This window comes from Podarcis gaigeae (genome assembly GCF_964106915.1).
Source record: "Podarcis gaigeae genome assembly, chromosome: 1".
In the NCBI taxonomy this organism is placed as follows: domain Eukaryota; kingdom Metazoa; phylum Chordata; class Lepidosauria; order Squamata; family Lacertidae; genus Podarcis; species Podarcis gaigeae.
The window spans coordinates 66,576,103-66,592,939 of NC_139678.1; the positions used below are offsets into that span (position 1 = coordinate 66,576,103).

A 16,837-nucleotide genomic window follows, 5' to 3' on the forward strand; every position below is an offset into this window, starting at 1 on the left:
CAAGCATCAAAGAGAAGCTATGAATTGGTCTTCCTGTCTATGTTGTGTCAGCGGAGACATGAGGGTCCCAATCTCTTAATCATGGTTAAGTAACTGAGAGGGAGCTACGAGTTCATACAGTGACTCTCCAGAGTGCCCAGCTGAGCAAATTCGCTACCTTTCACTTTAATCACAGTTAAGGGATGCATTGGCCCCTATCAGTTTGCTTGAGAGGATGACCTTTAAAGCCCTGCTGGTGTTGACCTTTAAAGCCCTAAACGGCCTCGGCCCAGTATACCTGAAGGAGCGTCTCCACCCCCATCGTTCTGCCCGGACACTGAGGTCCAGTGCCGAGGGCCTTCTGGCAGTTCCCTCATTGCGAGAAGCAAAGCTACAGGGAACCAGGCAGAGGGCCTTCTTGGTAGTGGCGCCCACCCTGTGGAACGCCCTCCCATCAGATGTCAAAGCGATAAATAACTACCTGATATTCAGAAGACATCTTAAGGCAGCCCTGTTCAGGGAAGTTTTTAACGTGTGATTTTAGTGTATTTTTGGTCTCTGTGGAAGCCGCCCAGAGTGGCTGGGGAAACCCAGCCAGATGGGCGGGGTACAAATAATAAATTATTATTATTATTATTATTATTATTATTATTATTATTATTATTATTATTGCCAATACGTAAGAGTACGAATGGAACCCCGCCTAGAGGCTCGTTTTTCAAGGACCCACCAAAGGTTAGCATCACTTTGTATGAGAAAACCAGATAACTGGATTACTTTTTATTTCCTACGCAGATGATTTCAGGGTGTGCATAACTGCTTCTGACTGTGGTCGGTAATCAACTAACTCACTGAGCTAGCAGAAGCCAGCACAGGGATTCCTGCAAATGGAAAATGACTTCCACCCCCCCATCCCCCTTCCCCCTCTCCAAATCTGCCCCTGAGTGTTTGGAGAACCCTCAGAACAGCATAGGGAGAGGAGACAGGAGATCATTCCATCAGGCAAACAGAAAGGCAAGTACAACCCCATAATTCCCCACATGCCCTCCCAATAACAGCTAGCATTATGACTAATTAGATCATCACGTTGGATGTTTTCCCACCTTGCCAGCATTTTAAACCACACTTGCCTTTTACAAAATTCCCCTTTGCATCTTAGCTTGCCATTTCCGACTCCTATTTGAAAACTTCTCCAGAGAGAAGTTTCAGCAGCTTTCATTCTTCAGAAGAGAGGCCTAGGTACCCTTGAGGCTTTAGCTTCCTGGGCTATTTCACAAGACTTAAATTTTAAAAAGGACCTCATGACTTCACTAGGCCTTCACTAGGTTACACTCCAGGGACACAGATCTTGTTTGTGCATATTCAGGCAGCTGATTTTCCATTCCAGCGCCTGCAACTGCATGGTTTCCTCTGCCAATTTAAACACTTGAAAATGTTTCTTTGCAGGGAGAGCAGTGCAATATCGTCCCCGATAACGTTGATGACATTGTTGCAGATCTTGCCGCAGAAGCTCCGGAAGATGAAGGTACCTTTTAATTATGTTCTATTTGCACAAGTTTGTGTTTTGCTTCATCCTCCAGTGCTGCTACTCTATATTTCACGCCTACTGCATTATTATTAGGACAGTATTAAAAACAGGAAGGGGGAAAAACAATTTGCTTACCCATTTGTGGTTGGAGCCAGCATCATTACTTAATAAACACCCACAGTGATGGTGTCAGCAGGCAGAATTTTTTGGAATTGAAAGCAGCACTATACTAATTTAGAAGAAGCCTAATCCCACTGACTTTATTATCCTGCGCTGGGTTGGTCTTCGTCAGGCTCTACTATTTTCCTCATCTAACTGCTCTTCTTTATTAACGATTGTGTTTGTCTATGAGGACAGGCTGCCCTTGTAAGCCTATAATATGTGTAGAATTCAAATGAGAGCAGGAATGATTCAGCCATATGCACTAGTATCTTAAATCGAGTATCGTAGAGATTATGGAGTTTGTTTTCAAAAGTAAAAAAGGGTGTTATCTCTTAAATTCAAAAGTTAATTGCCTCATTGTCATTTGTGCCTTTTTCTACTTTTGTCTAAGATGCAAGCAATTTCTGTGGGTTCTTTTCCTTTGAAAACTCATTAGAATTGCACATTTACAAGCCTATATTTCAGAATTGCTTGTAGAGCAGGTTGCCTTTTAAAAAAACTTAAATATCTGAATGACTTTGGCCATCGTCTGACTGTGTGACTTCTCAGTACTGCCCTTTTTATCTGGTCCAGAAGCTTCAACTAGTGCAAAATGCAGTGACCAGACTGCTTAGAGGAGCAGGTTGCTGGCAACATGTTGCTCCAGTGCTGAGAGAATTGCACTAGTTGCCAATTTGATACTAGGCCAGGTAGGACGCAGGTGGCACTGTGGTCTAAACCACCGAGCCTCTTGGGCTTGCTGATTAGAAGGCTGGCAGTTCAAATCCCCATGACAGGGTGAGCTCCTGTTGCTCTGTCCCAGCTCCTACCAACCTAGCAGTTTGAAAGCATGCCAGTGCAAGTAGATAAATAGGTACCACTGTGGTGGGAAGGTAAACGGCATTTCCATGCACTCTGGCTTCCATCAAGGTGCTCTGTTGCGCCAGAAGCAGTTTAGTCATGCTGGCCCCATGACCTGGAAAGCTGTCTTTGGGCAAACGCCAGCTCCCTCAGCCTGAAAGCGAGATGAGCAACACAACCCCATAGTAACCTTTGACTGGACTTAACAGTCCAGGTGTTCTTTACCTTTACTAGGCCAGGTTCCAGGTTTTAGTGTTAATCCACGAAGCCCTAAACAACTTGAACCCAAAATGTCTTAAGGACCATCTGATCCCTACCTTGATCACTGAGATCTTCTGCTGGGGCACTTCTGGTGGTTCCTCACACATTACTGAAGTTCAGTTGGACTTTCCTATGGAATTGAACTTGTAGTGGGGCAGCCCCTGTGCTGCAGAACACCTTGCTGTGTAGAAGGTCCAGCAGGAATCATCCCAGCCATTTTTCAGACAGCATCTGAAAACTGTCTTGTAAAGACTAGCCTTGGGAATCTGATTTTCTTTTTCAATCAACTGATGTTCCTAATGATATTTTCACTCGTGCTTTTACTGAATTTATTATAATCTTGCATACTGCCTTGTTATACTTTTGTGAAAGTGTGGATTATAAACACTTCAATCAAGAAATAAATGAAGTGAAATTCCGGCCCTCCCATCTTCTTTAGCACCATGCTGCAACTGCTGACTTGTCCTGTACTGTTTGGAGTATGGAGCAGCATAACAGGAAATAGCTGCTGAAAGGCAGACTAAACAGGAAGATTTTTCATTAAATTCTACTGGAAGATGTTCTGGCTTATCCATTACTGCGGAATAGCCACTTAATATGCTTCTTTATGCAGTCTTCTAGTTGTCTTCAAAGCTGTGAACTGACACGCAGAATAAGTGAGCAACATGGCACACCAGGCAACTCAAAAACTGGTAGAAAAGAGCATGGCTGTCATTCCATATGGAAGGATGTTTTGTAGAGATGCACCTCATTTCTTCCTGCAGAAAGTACCAGCTTCAATCCCTGGCATACCCAGTGAAATGATATCGCATTAGGAGGCATGTAGAAGAGTTTTGTTTTTGTTTTTAAAACCCCTTGACCTATTTGAGCAGGATAGTTTGATTGGCTGGCAATGTTACACTGAAAACGTGTGTGTGTAATTTGAGCGGCTTGTCTAAGATGCTCTGTAAGCACCTGTGTACATAGCTGAGAAAGCCAGATAGCCTATGGCAAGAAGTGTTCAGAAATGAACGAGATATGAGAAGATGAAGAAAACAGAAGGCACAATAGATAAACGGGAGTATAGGTGAAATTCATCCCTAGGCTTGTTTGTCCTATGGAAAGTCATTTGTGATGGTTGTGACTGTCTTAATATCCTATGGCAGTGAGTTCCATAGCGTAATTATTATGCACCATGGGAGTAACTGTTTCTTTTTGCTTTTTTCTTTTAGACGACACTCCAGAAACCTGCATCTATTCCAACTGGTCCCCATGGTCAGCCTGTAGCTCTTCCACGTGTGAAAAGGGCAAGCGGATGAGGCAGAGGATGCTCAAAGCTCAACTTGACCTCAGTGTGCCTTGCCCAGAAACGCAGGACTTTCAGCCATGCATGGGCCCAGGCTGCAGTGATGAAGGTAGGAAAGAGAAGAAGGGTGTGTGTGAGATAAAGGTATGCTTCTCTTCCCACCCACCCCACATCCAGGTGAGACTTAGAAAAGAAATGGCAATTGTATTCTATATTTTAGATGGCTCCACATGTATGATGTCCGAGTGGATAACGTGGTCCCCCTGCAGCGTCTCTTGTGGCATGGGAATGCGGTCGAGAGAAAGATATGTGAAGCAGTTCCCCGACGATGGCTCAATATGCAAAGTACCCACAGAAGAGACCGAGAAGTGCATTGTGAATGAGGAGTGCTGTAAGTATTTGATTTAGCCTACCTCGCTGAATCAGCATAAGAGCTGCCTGTGATCCCTCTATTAAACGAGTGCCAGTAGACTGATCTTCTTTCTGCCTATTGTTATCAATAGCTCCTAGCACCTGCCTGGTGACAGAATGGGGGGAGTGGGATGAATGCAGTGCCAGCTGTGGGATGGGAATGAAGAAACGGCACCGGATGATCAAGATGACCCCAGCAGACGGATCCATGTGCAAGGCAGAAACCACAGAAGCCGAGAAATGCATGATGCCCGAATGCCGTAAGTATCCGAGATTCACCCAATCACTGTGTGGGAAAGTGGCATGTCTCCCCGCCTTGAGATGTGGCTCAACCACAGCTTGTTATACTCAGAGACAAGCAAATTTGCAGGTGGAAGAAAGAATGCACCCTCACTGGGCAGGCAACTGAGCTGATGCTTCTTGCGTAGCCATGTGGCTTAAAGTTAGGGAGGGATGAACTGGCCTGTTTGGGGTACGTGCCCCTTTGACTTATTTTTACCCATAATTCTATCCCATTTCCACATTAATCTTCAATATTAAAAGATTATCTCAAACTACATATTAAAAATTATGAAAACGGTTCTCTTAAAATGTATGTATTTAAATTGTGACATACACCCCATCTTCAAATTATGTATTAAATGCATACTGTGTCACAATATTCAGAGAGGTTCAAACTCAGCAGACGGCTAACATCTGCCCTACGTGTTAGTCCAGGTCCTTTTCCATAAGGATTTGCAAAGACTTCAGCATCCCAAGCGGCCTTGTTACTGGGGATGTGCTTTCTCTTTTCTCTAAAGTCTAAACTACTTTAAATAGCTATTGCAACATCCTACAAAATTCCTTTGTCTTTTGATGATTAATCCCATTTGTTTGGCAGCTTTAAAGCTTCAAATGCAAAACCTGCCATTATTGACTTTGTCTCTCTTTTCTTGGGCTGCACAAAAGAGCACTTGTTTCAGATGGAAAGTTATGTGATTCATTTCGGCAAAGCCACCTTTAATAGTATTAGCAGGGTGGTTGCATATGATTATAGAGTGCACTTAAGTAAAATATACCACTTTAACTCAGATTTGAAGTCAAGTCTGTAACATCACGTATGCTGGATATTCTTAATCTAGGCGTTCTTTTTCTACATCACTATCTTCAGATAATTTCCTTGGCCAGGAAGATTATGGGCTGTGGTTTGAATGCAACCCCAGGGCGTTTGACCCACAGTGCTATCTGTTACACCTGAAATGGTGCAACTAACTCCACTACCCCATTCTGCTGCATTTTTATACCTGCCCTCTAATCCTAGACTAGGGCAGGGCAGATAGAAGGGTAAACAACCTTTATAATGAAGAAGTCAGGCCCTGGGCAACAGGGCTGAAATATGGAGGGATCCAGAGAAATGAGGGCAAGGGAAACTGGCCAGAAGGATGAGACTGATAGGCAAAAATAACCCCCAGAATCCCCTGAAACAGATAAGGAATAGGCTGAACAGATGAGGAGGTTCACATGAGCAGGATCTGCAGGGGTAAGGTACTGATTTGAAATAGCCTTCCAGATCTCTATTTTGGAAAACCATTTGCTTCTGATTTTTTCTGCGGCCAAAATTATTCACCTTGTAGAATCAATATTCATCTCAGTTATGTTCATCTGACTACGGTATGAAAAAAAACCCCCATCAGCTATACATCTATAGGACTGCTCCTGCCTGTTTTATAGGTTTTGGCTGGCTCTCGTGCATATATTAATGGGACCATAAATCAGTTCACTAGATACAAAATTGCATTTCCCCATGTATGGACCATTTCATACAACATTGGCCTGAAGACTCATTCTAAAGGAGAGCTCCACGCAGATTAAGCATGCATTAAACATATGCTGCAGAATATAGCCTTCAAATTCTTATTCTTAAGTATGTACAGGCACACGCTAACACGTAATGTACAAAATGGCTCTGAGGCTAACATTAATTAGTATCTCTCAAGCCTCTCCTGTCACTGTGATTTATGTACTCAGTCCAGTGAACCTTTGCATGTTATGAAATCACCCATAAATCAGTCTAATGTGAGGTCTCAATGGATTGACTTCAAGTCTTGTAAAAGAATAAACAGCACCATTGGGTGGCTGGAGGACTAGCCATCTCCAGGCTATAAAAATCATCAGGGAGTACAAGCAGCTGTGTGCCACCCCCATCATGCCAGTCACCCTTGTTTACTGTTTTTACACATCATGAAACCAGCCCCAGGAAACCGTAGTGGTGTGAACTGATGCTGACCTGACTTTACGAGGTGTGAAAATATCCATTGTCTCAGGCTCCATTCCCTGCCTAGCCAGTGTCACTTTAACTCTGGACTTTGTTCTCCCCAGTTCACTCTCTTGACTGAATTATTCCTGGATTTTCCTCACCCCGTTCTCTTGGTACATTTTCTCATTGGCACATGTAACAATTTCCTTCAAGAAGCCCTAACAAATACCACATTCTAGCATGGGTGAATGAATTCATTTGACCTGACTTTAGAAAAATAATCATTTCAGGTTTCATGAAATACATTCAAAATCACAACAAAGAGCCATAGATGCATCTTCGTTGATCTAACACTATTAGCATCTGGGGGCACCAAACTATCCAAAATGATTTTTTAAAAGCTTTTTTGGGGGGGACACTAATCTTGGGGCCCCTAAATCAATGTATAAGTATCTACAAAGGTATCTTGCTTCATCTCCTCCTTACTGAAGCTGCATTGTAGAGTAAACATACCATGCTGTGCCAGTTTTCCCAGGGCACATGTAGAGTTCCAGTTGAACTGAGCTTCTTGGCAAAAGCAGCTGCCATTTAAATTGGAGAAATAGCACAGGGGAGATGGGTTAACTCTGTCCCCTGAGCCAATTCAGCCCTGAGCCAATTCAGAGAGAGGAAAGACTGCTCCCAAGATGGAAAAAAGAGAGACTGGGGGAGCTGATTGCAATTTCTCATTTGCCCCACAAGTGACAAAGATGGGGTGACGGGGTCACTAGTGTTTGCACCCTGGTAGTCAATATGGATTTGAGCCAACAAGGGTCCTCCTCCATTGCAAGATCCTCCCACAGTACCAATCCTGTCTTTACCAAGTGGCCCTGTCCCCCAGCTTTTTCCAAATGGCTGGACAGCACTTTGAAATTAAACCCTGACTGTGAGCTAGTCAATCTTTATCCTTTGCACTAGATACCATTCCCTGTATGCTGTCTCCTTGGTCTGAATGGAGTGACTGCAGCGTAACATGTGGGAAGGGGATGAGGACCCGACAGAGAATGCTGAAATCTGCAGCAGAGCTTGGAGACTGCAATGAGGAGCTGGAGCAAGTAGAAAAGTGCATGCTGCCCGAGTGCCGTAAGTACCGATGTCTGGAGTCTGAAGGCCAGGTTGCCGTTTCCCTTCCCCTTCTTTCCTATTCAGCATGCTGCTTGGCCAGAAATTTGGTCATTCTGCTTGCTTTGACAAAGTGCAACTCCTAACCTGATCATAGCCTTGAGTCAAGAGGGGTGATGCACAGCTACACAGGCATTGCCAAAGCACCATTTCCACACAAGCTGTCAGGGCAGGGTCATCGACAAGCAGACTGACATGGGCAAGGAAGTGGGAACATGGAGATCTGGGACAAAGATGTAAGTCAGGCCCAAAGGACAAATGAGAAGGCGGAAATCAAGGAGCAAGGCAGAAATCAGTACCAAATAACAAGAGCTAGAGAGCTGAAGAACAGGGTGGTCTTTATCAAGGGGTGCAAGGGGTGTGGTGCACCCGGGCGCTGAATTCTGGGGGGGGGGGCGCCAAATGTATACCCACTGTACACCAGTCCCTCTTGATTTGCAGCAGTGAAAAGCAATAGAGCGGAAGTCCCCACCCCCCCCTCCTCCATTGCTCTGTTACTCTGTAGCATCATATATTCCCGACAAGTCAGGAAACAAAAGCAGGTTTTTTTGCTGCATTGTTGTTACAGGCGAGTGATTCCCCCTTCCCAAAAAAGCTCAACAACCTTGAGTTCGCCCCCCCCTAAAAAAGCTCAACAAAGAACTTTGGGGGTGCTGAGCCACCCCGGCGGCTCACATGCTAAAGACTGCCCTGCTCAAGAAGACCTTGTTGCTTGATTAAGGCTTGGCTGAGTGGGCAGAGTCAGTCCAAGCTGTCACTTTAGAAGCTGTCACCACACAGGGCACAGATATCAGCATCTCCTGACACAAGGGTAGGATGCCTAATTCTATTGCAGAGATCACAGAGAATGATTTCTTCTGTGTCAGTGTTTGAGAGCCTATGAAAGGCCTTCCTTGCTGCTGAAAAGTGTTTGCAATGGTGATGCAGAACTACTGCTAGTTCTATCACACACCTGATGCCTGCAGAAAGCAGGCTTCGGTTCTACTGCCCACATGCTGATCAACAGTAGAAATGAAGCTTTCTGGATCAGCTGCACCTGGTGTTTTGACATCCCAAATTCAAGGCTTCAAAAGTGCCCAAGCCCCTGACTCGTTCTGATGTCAGATGGTTGACAGATGGGCAGCCCCACCCCCTGTCAGATTTGGCCCATGGAGCCAAAAAGATTCCCCACCCTGAACACGAGACTTCCCAAAAGATAGCTCATACTTTTAACTGCTAGATCATCCCAGCTTTCAAATGGTGATGACTGCAGGATCTTTCTGTTTCGGCTCCCCAACCTTGCTCCCACTTCTGGTCTCCTAACTCTGCCCACCCACAAGAGTGTTCCATTATAGAGCGAAGTGCCACTTAAATTCTTTGAAAAGATTTTACCCTTCCAAAGATCCAGGTTATTCTCACTAGGCATCCAAGTAGCCTGCATGCTGGGGCTCTGAGGAGGAGAGTGCCACTGGATTCTGCCATAGGAGGCATGAATGAGTTCAAGGTAATGGGTTGGTTCATTACAGTGGGAAGTAGAGGAAAAGAGTGTAGGGGGAGAGAATAACAGTGCCTTGTTGGGAATCCCTGTGATTCTCAGGCATCTCTGTGTCTGTGAAAGGAACAAAATGTGAATGTTGTCTGAAGTGGTGCAAAAACAGCCTCTGGGTCTGTGTGCTCTAAAGACGAGCATTTCACCGCTTCCATATTCATTTCTGCCTGGCCAATGAAAGGCCACCACAGATGGAGAGTAAGTCCCCAGTGGAGTAATTTGAGCTTATTCTCAAAACATAATTATAAGAAGATGATCTAGGTTCTGTGTTGCTATAAAACAGCCTTCCCCAAGTTGGTGCTCCTAAGCTAGCATGACTAGGGATGACTAGGGATGATGGGAGTTGTAGTCCACTGGCATCTGTAGGACACCAGAGTGCAGAGAGCTGCTATAAAATTTGCTCTGAGACCACCAGGGAATTTTCCTGCTTTTTGGTGCCACTATCAGAGCATATTGACATTGTTCCTTAACTTCATTTGTTTGTGTAGCTTGATGCTCATGGCAGCGTTTCTTGTTCTGTCTGTGTAGCCATTGACTGTGAGTTAACAGAGTGGTCTCAGTGGTCAGAATGCAACAAATCTTGTGGGAAAGGTCATATGATCAGGACAAGGATGATCAAAATGGAACCCCAGTTTGGAGGAGCTTCGTGCCCAGAAACTGTACAGCGTAAAAAATGCCGGATAAGGAAATGCTTGAGAAATCCCAATACTGAGAAACGGCGGTGGAAAGAGCCTCGTGAAAAAAGGAGAAGTGAGCAGGCAAAAGAAGATGTAGATGGCGAGCAATTTCCAGGTATGTGTTGTAGACGTTGCTTGGAACGGTTGTGCCACCAAAAACTGGTTAAAAGAGGAGCAAACAGGCGCACAACCCTAGACTACAATGCTAGTTTGTTTATTTATTCCTGAGTCATTTATAGATTCTGAACTGGTCCCCAGAGATCACAGGAATGATTAACACACAACACCCCCCCAAAAAATTATAAAGAAAATACAACATGATTTAAATCAATTTCAGAATAAACACAAAACAGAATAAAACACATACTAAGCTCAGAAAGATCCATTAATTTTTCAATTCATGTCAAACTTAGGACCGTTAGTTTTGAAGGGTCTACTCTGAATAAAACTTAGCTGGCTACAAGCACCTTTTCCGAAATGTAGAATGGGAGCACATTCCATAGCCTCGATCCTCTGCTTCTGTTTGTCATTCGTCCTATCTATTTAATAGAAGGGGCCCAGTTAATGTACTAGGTAGGGCTACTGCAGTCCCTTGTGCATTTGTAAGAGCAGCCTATTCACATGGGCAACACCTGCCACTCAGAAGATCCATTGTGTGGATGTGACAGTTGAGAGAGACTCATGAGCCACAGATATTCACGAGGAATTTCTAAAAGTATAAACTATTTCTCAAGGTAACATGCCGAATGGCCTGTGGAATTATTTATATATCTAACCATGATATTTTAAAAGCTTGAAGTTAAGAACAGAAATCAAAACAAGTGTACAGAAGAGAGAATTTTCACACAAAGTATTGACCTTCATGCTTTTATTTTGTTTTAATTTTAGGTTGTAAGATGAAGCCATGGACTGCTTGGTCAGAATGTACCAAACTGTGTGGGGGTGGAATCCAGGAAAGGTTCATGACAGTCAAGAAGAGATTCAAAAGCACTCAGTTTACTAGTTGCAAAGACAAGAAGGAATTAAGAGCCTGCAATGTTCATCCGTGTTAGCAAAACCTGAGTCTTTCAAATAATGCACTCTGAGCTAAATGTAAAATCAACCTTGATTTGATTTTTTTTTAAAAGAAGATATAAATTGTGTATATTAGTTTTCATTTTTGCAGTGTGGTTTGCTTATTAGTCTTGCTGGTGCAAGAGATATATTTTATAAATATTTCCTCACAAATGTATGCTGAGAGTGGCTCCTTGATGCTCCAGCTAGCCCTTAATGCATAAAAATAGTGAAGTCATTGTGAACTCCTAATAACTTTGAAATTATAGACATCTCTGTGTGGACATACCATAATCATAGAAATATTACCTGTAAATACACAGGATGCATGCATAAATTACATTGCAAACATAAATACCTATTTGGATCCAGTTTCAAAATACTCAAAGCAGTGCCTCTGTGATTACACAACTGTGCCAAGGAATTTCTTCAATAATGCTGGTTCAATAATACTTCAGGTGCATAGTTATCTTTTTAAATTTGTATTTATAGCAATCCTGTGAGACATTTCTTTTTCCTTTGGTAGGGACCGCTACAAAATAAAGCATATTTTCTTCCTTCCCACTTTCAGAAGGGAAAGCCAATTTAAACTGTACACATGCGAATAGAACAAATGGTAACACTTTCTGTCTGAAGGCCACAAATTAAATGTTGGGCTGCTTCTAAGTAAGAACACTATTCACATTTGCCATGTCAGATGTTACGTCAGGACATCCTGTGACCACCAGATAGGAACCTGTGACTGCCAGAAGTTGTGGGACTACAGCTCTGATCATCCCTCAAGTTTTGGCCATTCTGGCTAGGGGGTTGATGGGAACTGGAGTCCAGCAGCATCTGAAATGCCACAAGTGCTAAGTGGTAAGATACAGGGAAGCAAGCACTCAATTGCATCAGGGATGGGGAACCTGCGGCACTCCAGATGTTGCTGCACTCCATCAATCCCAGTCAGCCTCGCTCATCTCTGATTTGGAGATTATCCTTGCCTGGGGATCAGAACCAAACAGATCTCGGTGGTTTCGGGAGAAGCCATTGCCTTCTAAGAGTTGGGCTAACATAAATATACAAGGTGTTGTTTAGAAGCCTGCTGCAGAGGTGAAGTTCCTCAGCATCAGAGCTTCAAACCTTGCTCTACCAAGTAATTCCAAGAAGGAAGAAGGGGACAAAGCTTCTCCACATCACTCCCAAAGCTGCTTTTGCTGGTTTCAGTCACAAAGCTTCCATTTTTGTCTCTCCATCACCTGGCAGAGGTATTGTTACCCTGATGTAATTGTCACAGGCAGCATATATCATATGTTTGTTTCTCCTCATTCTCTTTCTAGCTTTCCAGTAATGGCTGCCTTATTTTTGGCATATATTTTCAGAAGAAAGTAACTGTCTTGAGAGACAGTTCTGGTGGTGCTGGTATTATATATTAGTATAAAAACAAAAAGTACAGCTTCAATAGGAAGCTGGACAGTGGAGTAAGTACCATTGAAAGGGGGCTGGGGTCAGTAAGCAGATCCTTAGGGACACCCATGGATGAAGCAGAAAGCATCTGCATTTCTGTCTAAAATGTAGGACTACATCACAGACATAGCTATGGCATACTGTAACAGGCAAGGCAAATGCCTTGAATTAATCCTTCACCATCTCTCTTATAAAACCCAATATTGGCTGGCGTGTGCCATGGCAGAAAAGTAGGGAAGGGCTGAACTTTTAAGAGCCAAGGTGTAGCTGCAACCTGGGCCCAAAGGATAGGGAGTCAGTTACCTGCCCCTAATATGGCCAGTATAATTGTGGAGAACACAACTTGTGTGCAAAAATCCAAACGAGAAAAAAATGCTGAAAATGCCAGCCGTTCTCTACGTACCTTTACAGAATACCTTGTATGTTCATGTGTTTCCACTTTCAATTGCCAAAGCTTCAGAAATTTCGATACAACAGTGAAGAAGGCAACAAAAAACTCTAGAGGTTATATAAATAATTTTAAGGCGCAAGCTCAAGTCTACCACAATAATGAACAAGTGCATGGATTATTAGTAACATTTTGATGTAGTTGGCAAATTACTCCCAGTATTAACGAAGTCTGTATGCATCTTGCATGCAGAGGAATGTGGGATTAGTGTGGGAGAGGGCAGAAGCATGCATGCAATGTTATTTTGCCAGTGTGGCTCATCTGGTCATGAGGCTGTAAACATTTCCAAAAGATAAGGCATCAGTGAGTTTCCCTGGAATGTCAAGAGGTGTAGAGAAAGATTCAGGTAATATATTAGAGTGTTCTGTAAATCACCAGCAGTTAAAAACCATAGTATAAAAAGGAGGGCATCCTTCTGCATTCTCTTCAGTTCTCTATGCCAAACGTAATCCTGTACAAGGACTGAGTCCAAAAGGGACTGAGTCAAATTAGAGAGTCCCCCAAACTATAATGATATTGTTGCAGGCAGTGGTCTCAGAATGAAATAATGTGCAGGGTGATGCCACCAGCCTTCTAGAGGTAAGGGACCTCCAACTATTGCAGAAAAGGAATGAATTCTGCACACAGCTCCAAAATTCCACAAGGTTTTCATTTTCAATTTGTCATGTAGCTGCTGACATTAATCATCTTGTACCCCTTTCAGAGCTGCAGCATTTATAAACAGCAGCACAGTGTGTTGGCACCCTAAGGGGAAAAAACACATTTTATTGTTTTTGACACAGAGAGATTCACCTAAGACTGACCGCTGAGCTCTGGGAAAATGTAAACACCTCTTCCAACATAATATTTGGTGCACTCGGGGTGTCTTTTTGAAAGGGTACCACAGGCTCATTATACATGGAAACTTAAAAGGTCTCATTTGTAACTATTCCAGAAAGGATTCACCTCAGAAGACATGTGTGGTCAGCTAGAAATAACATCACTTTTCTATGTATAATCCAAACATTGTTTCAGAATCAACTACTTTTGACTCATCAGCCAGTCTGCCATTTGGGTGTCTGTGGGGTTGCTAAGCAGAAATCTGAGGAGCTAGGCTCTTAGCTTTTTTACCACAGTCACCATAGCCACTTTGAAAGAGGTCCTTTATTCAAGATAAATATATGTCCTTTTATTGAATGCCTCATCAGAAAAGTTAACGTAATCTCAAAAGGTTGGCAGTATTCTTTTTCTAGAGCTAAAGTGCACCTCGCCTCCCAAATCCTCACTATATTCCTTCTCATAAGCCTTTTCCATCCCTGTCTCTATACTCAAGACCCAGAGACACTCTATCTTCACAGTTAGTTCATTGTAGTTGTGTCTTCTCATGTAGCATTGGCACTAAGTAGCCAGTCACTTCCAGTGCAAAGCCACCCAAAGCAATTGAGGGCCAATGGGCAAGGAAGGGAAGAACCAGGGAAAATTCAGGAGGGCCTTCAGCACAGGCGCCGAGCAGAAATGTCTTGAAAGGACAAGCACACTTAGGAGTTAATGCACGAAATTAGGCTGATGCTAATTTTTGTGTCTCTGGTTTTCAGATATCTAAGATTCAATTATGTTTTGCTTCAATGAATTATGCATTAACTTCCTCACATTATATACTTATTCAGTCAAAATATGCATGAAATATGTAACCGCTGGAGTATGCCCAGTTGCATTTACTTGCAAAAAAACAAAACACCCTGCATTAAAATGTTTTTGATTCTTCTACTCTGTGCTTGTATTAAATGCTAGTAATTGTCCCAGAAAGAGTGCTGGCTCTACTGAGCTCAGTAAGAATTTCCATGAACTTAATGATTTGACTTTCACTGTCCCTAGTACTTGATTGACACAGCAGCAGCTCTGTGCAGTTGCTTGTAATTTCTTTAATATCTAATAGTATTTTGCTTGGTTGGCTGACTTTTCAAAGGATTGTGATTCGAAAGCATGAAAGAGCTTGCAGCTGAAGAAAAATTTGGTTGTTCTATCACCTGATAATATAGCTGTCCCAGTCCACATTGACAAATTTCTTCTAATTTGATCCAAATAGTGGTGGGAATCATTACTTTTTGTAATAATGATAATGCTTTTTTTAAAAAAAAGAAATGAAAAATGAATGAAAAACAGAACGGCCCCAATCCAGCTAATCACTTTTAGTGGAAATTTAATTAGAACTACCTTGTTCCATCGGTTTTAATGGGACTAAGACTGCAATGCTATACACACTTGACCTGGGAGTAAGTCCACTGAAGTCATGAGACTTACTTCTAGGTAGAGATGTGTATGATTGTGCTGTTAATCACACCTAATTTTAGCTTGATAGAGACCCTTAAGGTTGATTTTTCTATTAAAGAAATGAATCCCAAAGTGACACAGAATGCATAGCATTATTGCAAAGTTACTGTAAACCTTCTAGTAGTGTAATATTTGTTGCAAATCAGCCAACAATAGACCACACTTCTTATCTTGTACAATAATTCATGCCTGTTGCACACTCTGGAACCAAAAGCACAGGTATAGATCTAGGAATTTTATACACCTCACTTACCATTTATTAACATTCTCTGTATTTTATTTTCTTACATAATCTGTAGAAACTTTACAAGCAATGAAACAGAAATGTTAGGGGGCTTATATGTACAATAGGTTTTAATAAAAGCAACTTGGTTTTTTAAAAAAACAAAAAAGGCCTTTTTGTTTTTATGTTTTCTTTGTTCTTTTTTGTTTTTGTTTTTTTGTTCACTATGGAATTTCTGAGAAAGCTGTCATGGATATATTTCTTACCAAAGTCTTGTGTAGATGTTTTGTATGTAGTTGTCCGGCTAACACATTATTATTTTGGAATAAACACATCTTTACTATGAAAACAACATCACTTGTTTGTTTGAGTTTAATGGTACAAGTAGATAAATGTTGTTGGCATCTGTCTGTCTTCAGAAGCAATGGACTGTGCCTCCAGGGGTCAAACCACAGCGTTAGCAGTACCAAAGTGACCTACCCAGGGTGCAAGCCTGGACAGTGTGTATGGAGGTCCTGGACTGCCCAGACAACAATAGCCCCCTCTCAGCCTCATTGATGTGGCCCAAAGGAAAGGAAAGGAAAGCAACACGTTTGGCACAAAGGAAGCTTACAAGGCACCATCCAACCTTCTAAAAGGCTCTGGATTCCCACTCTGGATTTAGCCTTTTATTCTCCTAAAGATATCCCACAGAGCAGTGGTAGCTTTCCCTCTCCTAAATGGGTTACCTTCCCAGATTCACAAACTCCATCTGCCCCTCACTTTCCCCTACTGTACGTGCAAAAACCAGCTTCTTGACTGTTGGACCCACTATTGGTCCCATCCACTCAACTGCTGGAGCCTGTCTTTGCATGCAGGGGAAGTCCCTAACTCACTGAGGGTTTGAGACCTGTTGGCTATCCTCACCTGGTTTAGCAGGCCAGTTGAAGCCATTCCCATACACTGGCCACTGTTGCATGCTGACACCTTCTAGGAGCCACAAGAACAGGCACGTATTCAGGGGCTGATGATCAGAAACTCAGAACAGAGAGGAAGAAACTGTTTTTGAAGGCACGCACAGACATGGGTAAGTCCTGATGTAGAAGGATAAAAAGTTAAAAAGTGTTGATGAAGACATCACGAAAGAATGAGGTGGTTCTAGAAGGCTGCTTTCCAGACACACAAAGAAAAGACCAGCTCTGTATTTAGGACAGTGTGGGAGGTTCCCCCACTCAGGGTGCCAAAATACGGGGGTGCAAAACTGAGAAGATCCATAATGAGAAGATCCATTGCGGGGGGGGGGACCCAAT

The 16,837-nt window shown here is 42.8% G+C and overlaps 1 protein-coding gene across 2 annotated transcripts in view; it reads left to right on the forward strand.

Moving 5' to 3' along the window:
* The window catches only part of SPON1 (spondin 1), a 270,549-nt gene extending 254,649 nt beyond the window's left edge, over positions 1-15,900 (forward strand). The window contains exons 10-17 of one of the 2 annotated variants that reach the window (XR_014560639.1): positions 1,426-1,504; positions 3,982-4,164; positions 4,276-4,446; positions 4,559-4,726; positions 7,660-7,824; positions 9,920-10,183; positions 10,957-12,781; positions 12,824-15,900. Coding sequence is in view for 1 of the 2 variants with exons in the window: in XM_083725080.1 (XP_083581206.1) it covers positions 1,426-1,504; positions 3,982-4,164; positions 4,276-4,446; positions 4,559-4,726; positions 7,660-7,824; positions 9,920-10,183; positions 10,957-11,120 (1,194 nt within the window). In the remaining variant the exon portion in view is untranslated. Of the gene's footprint in view, positions 1-1,425; positions 1,505-3,981; positions 4,165-4,275; positions 4,447-4,558; positions 4,727-7,659; positions 7,825-9,919; positions 10,184-10,956; positions 12,782-12,823 lie in introns of those variants that run through there. The other variant, XM_083725080.1, reaches the window with a different exon arrangement.
* Positions 15,901-16,837: the final 937 nt, after the last annotated feature.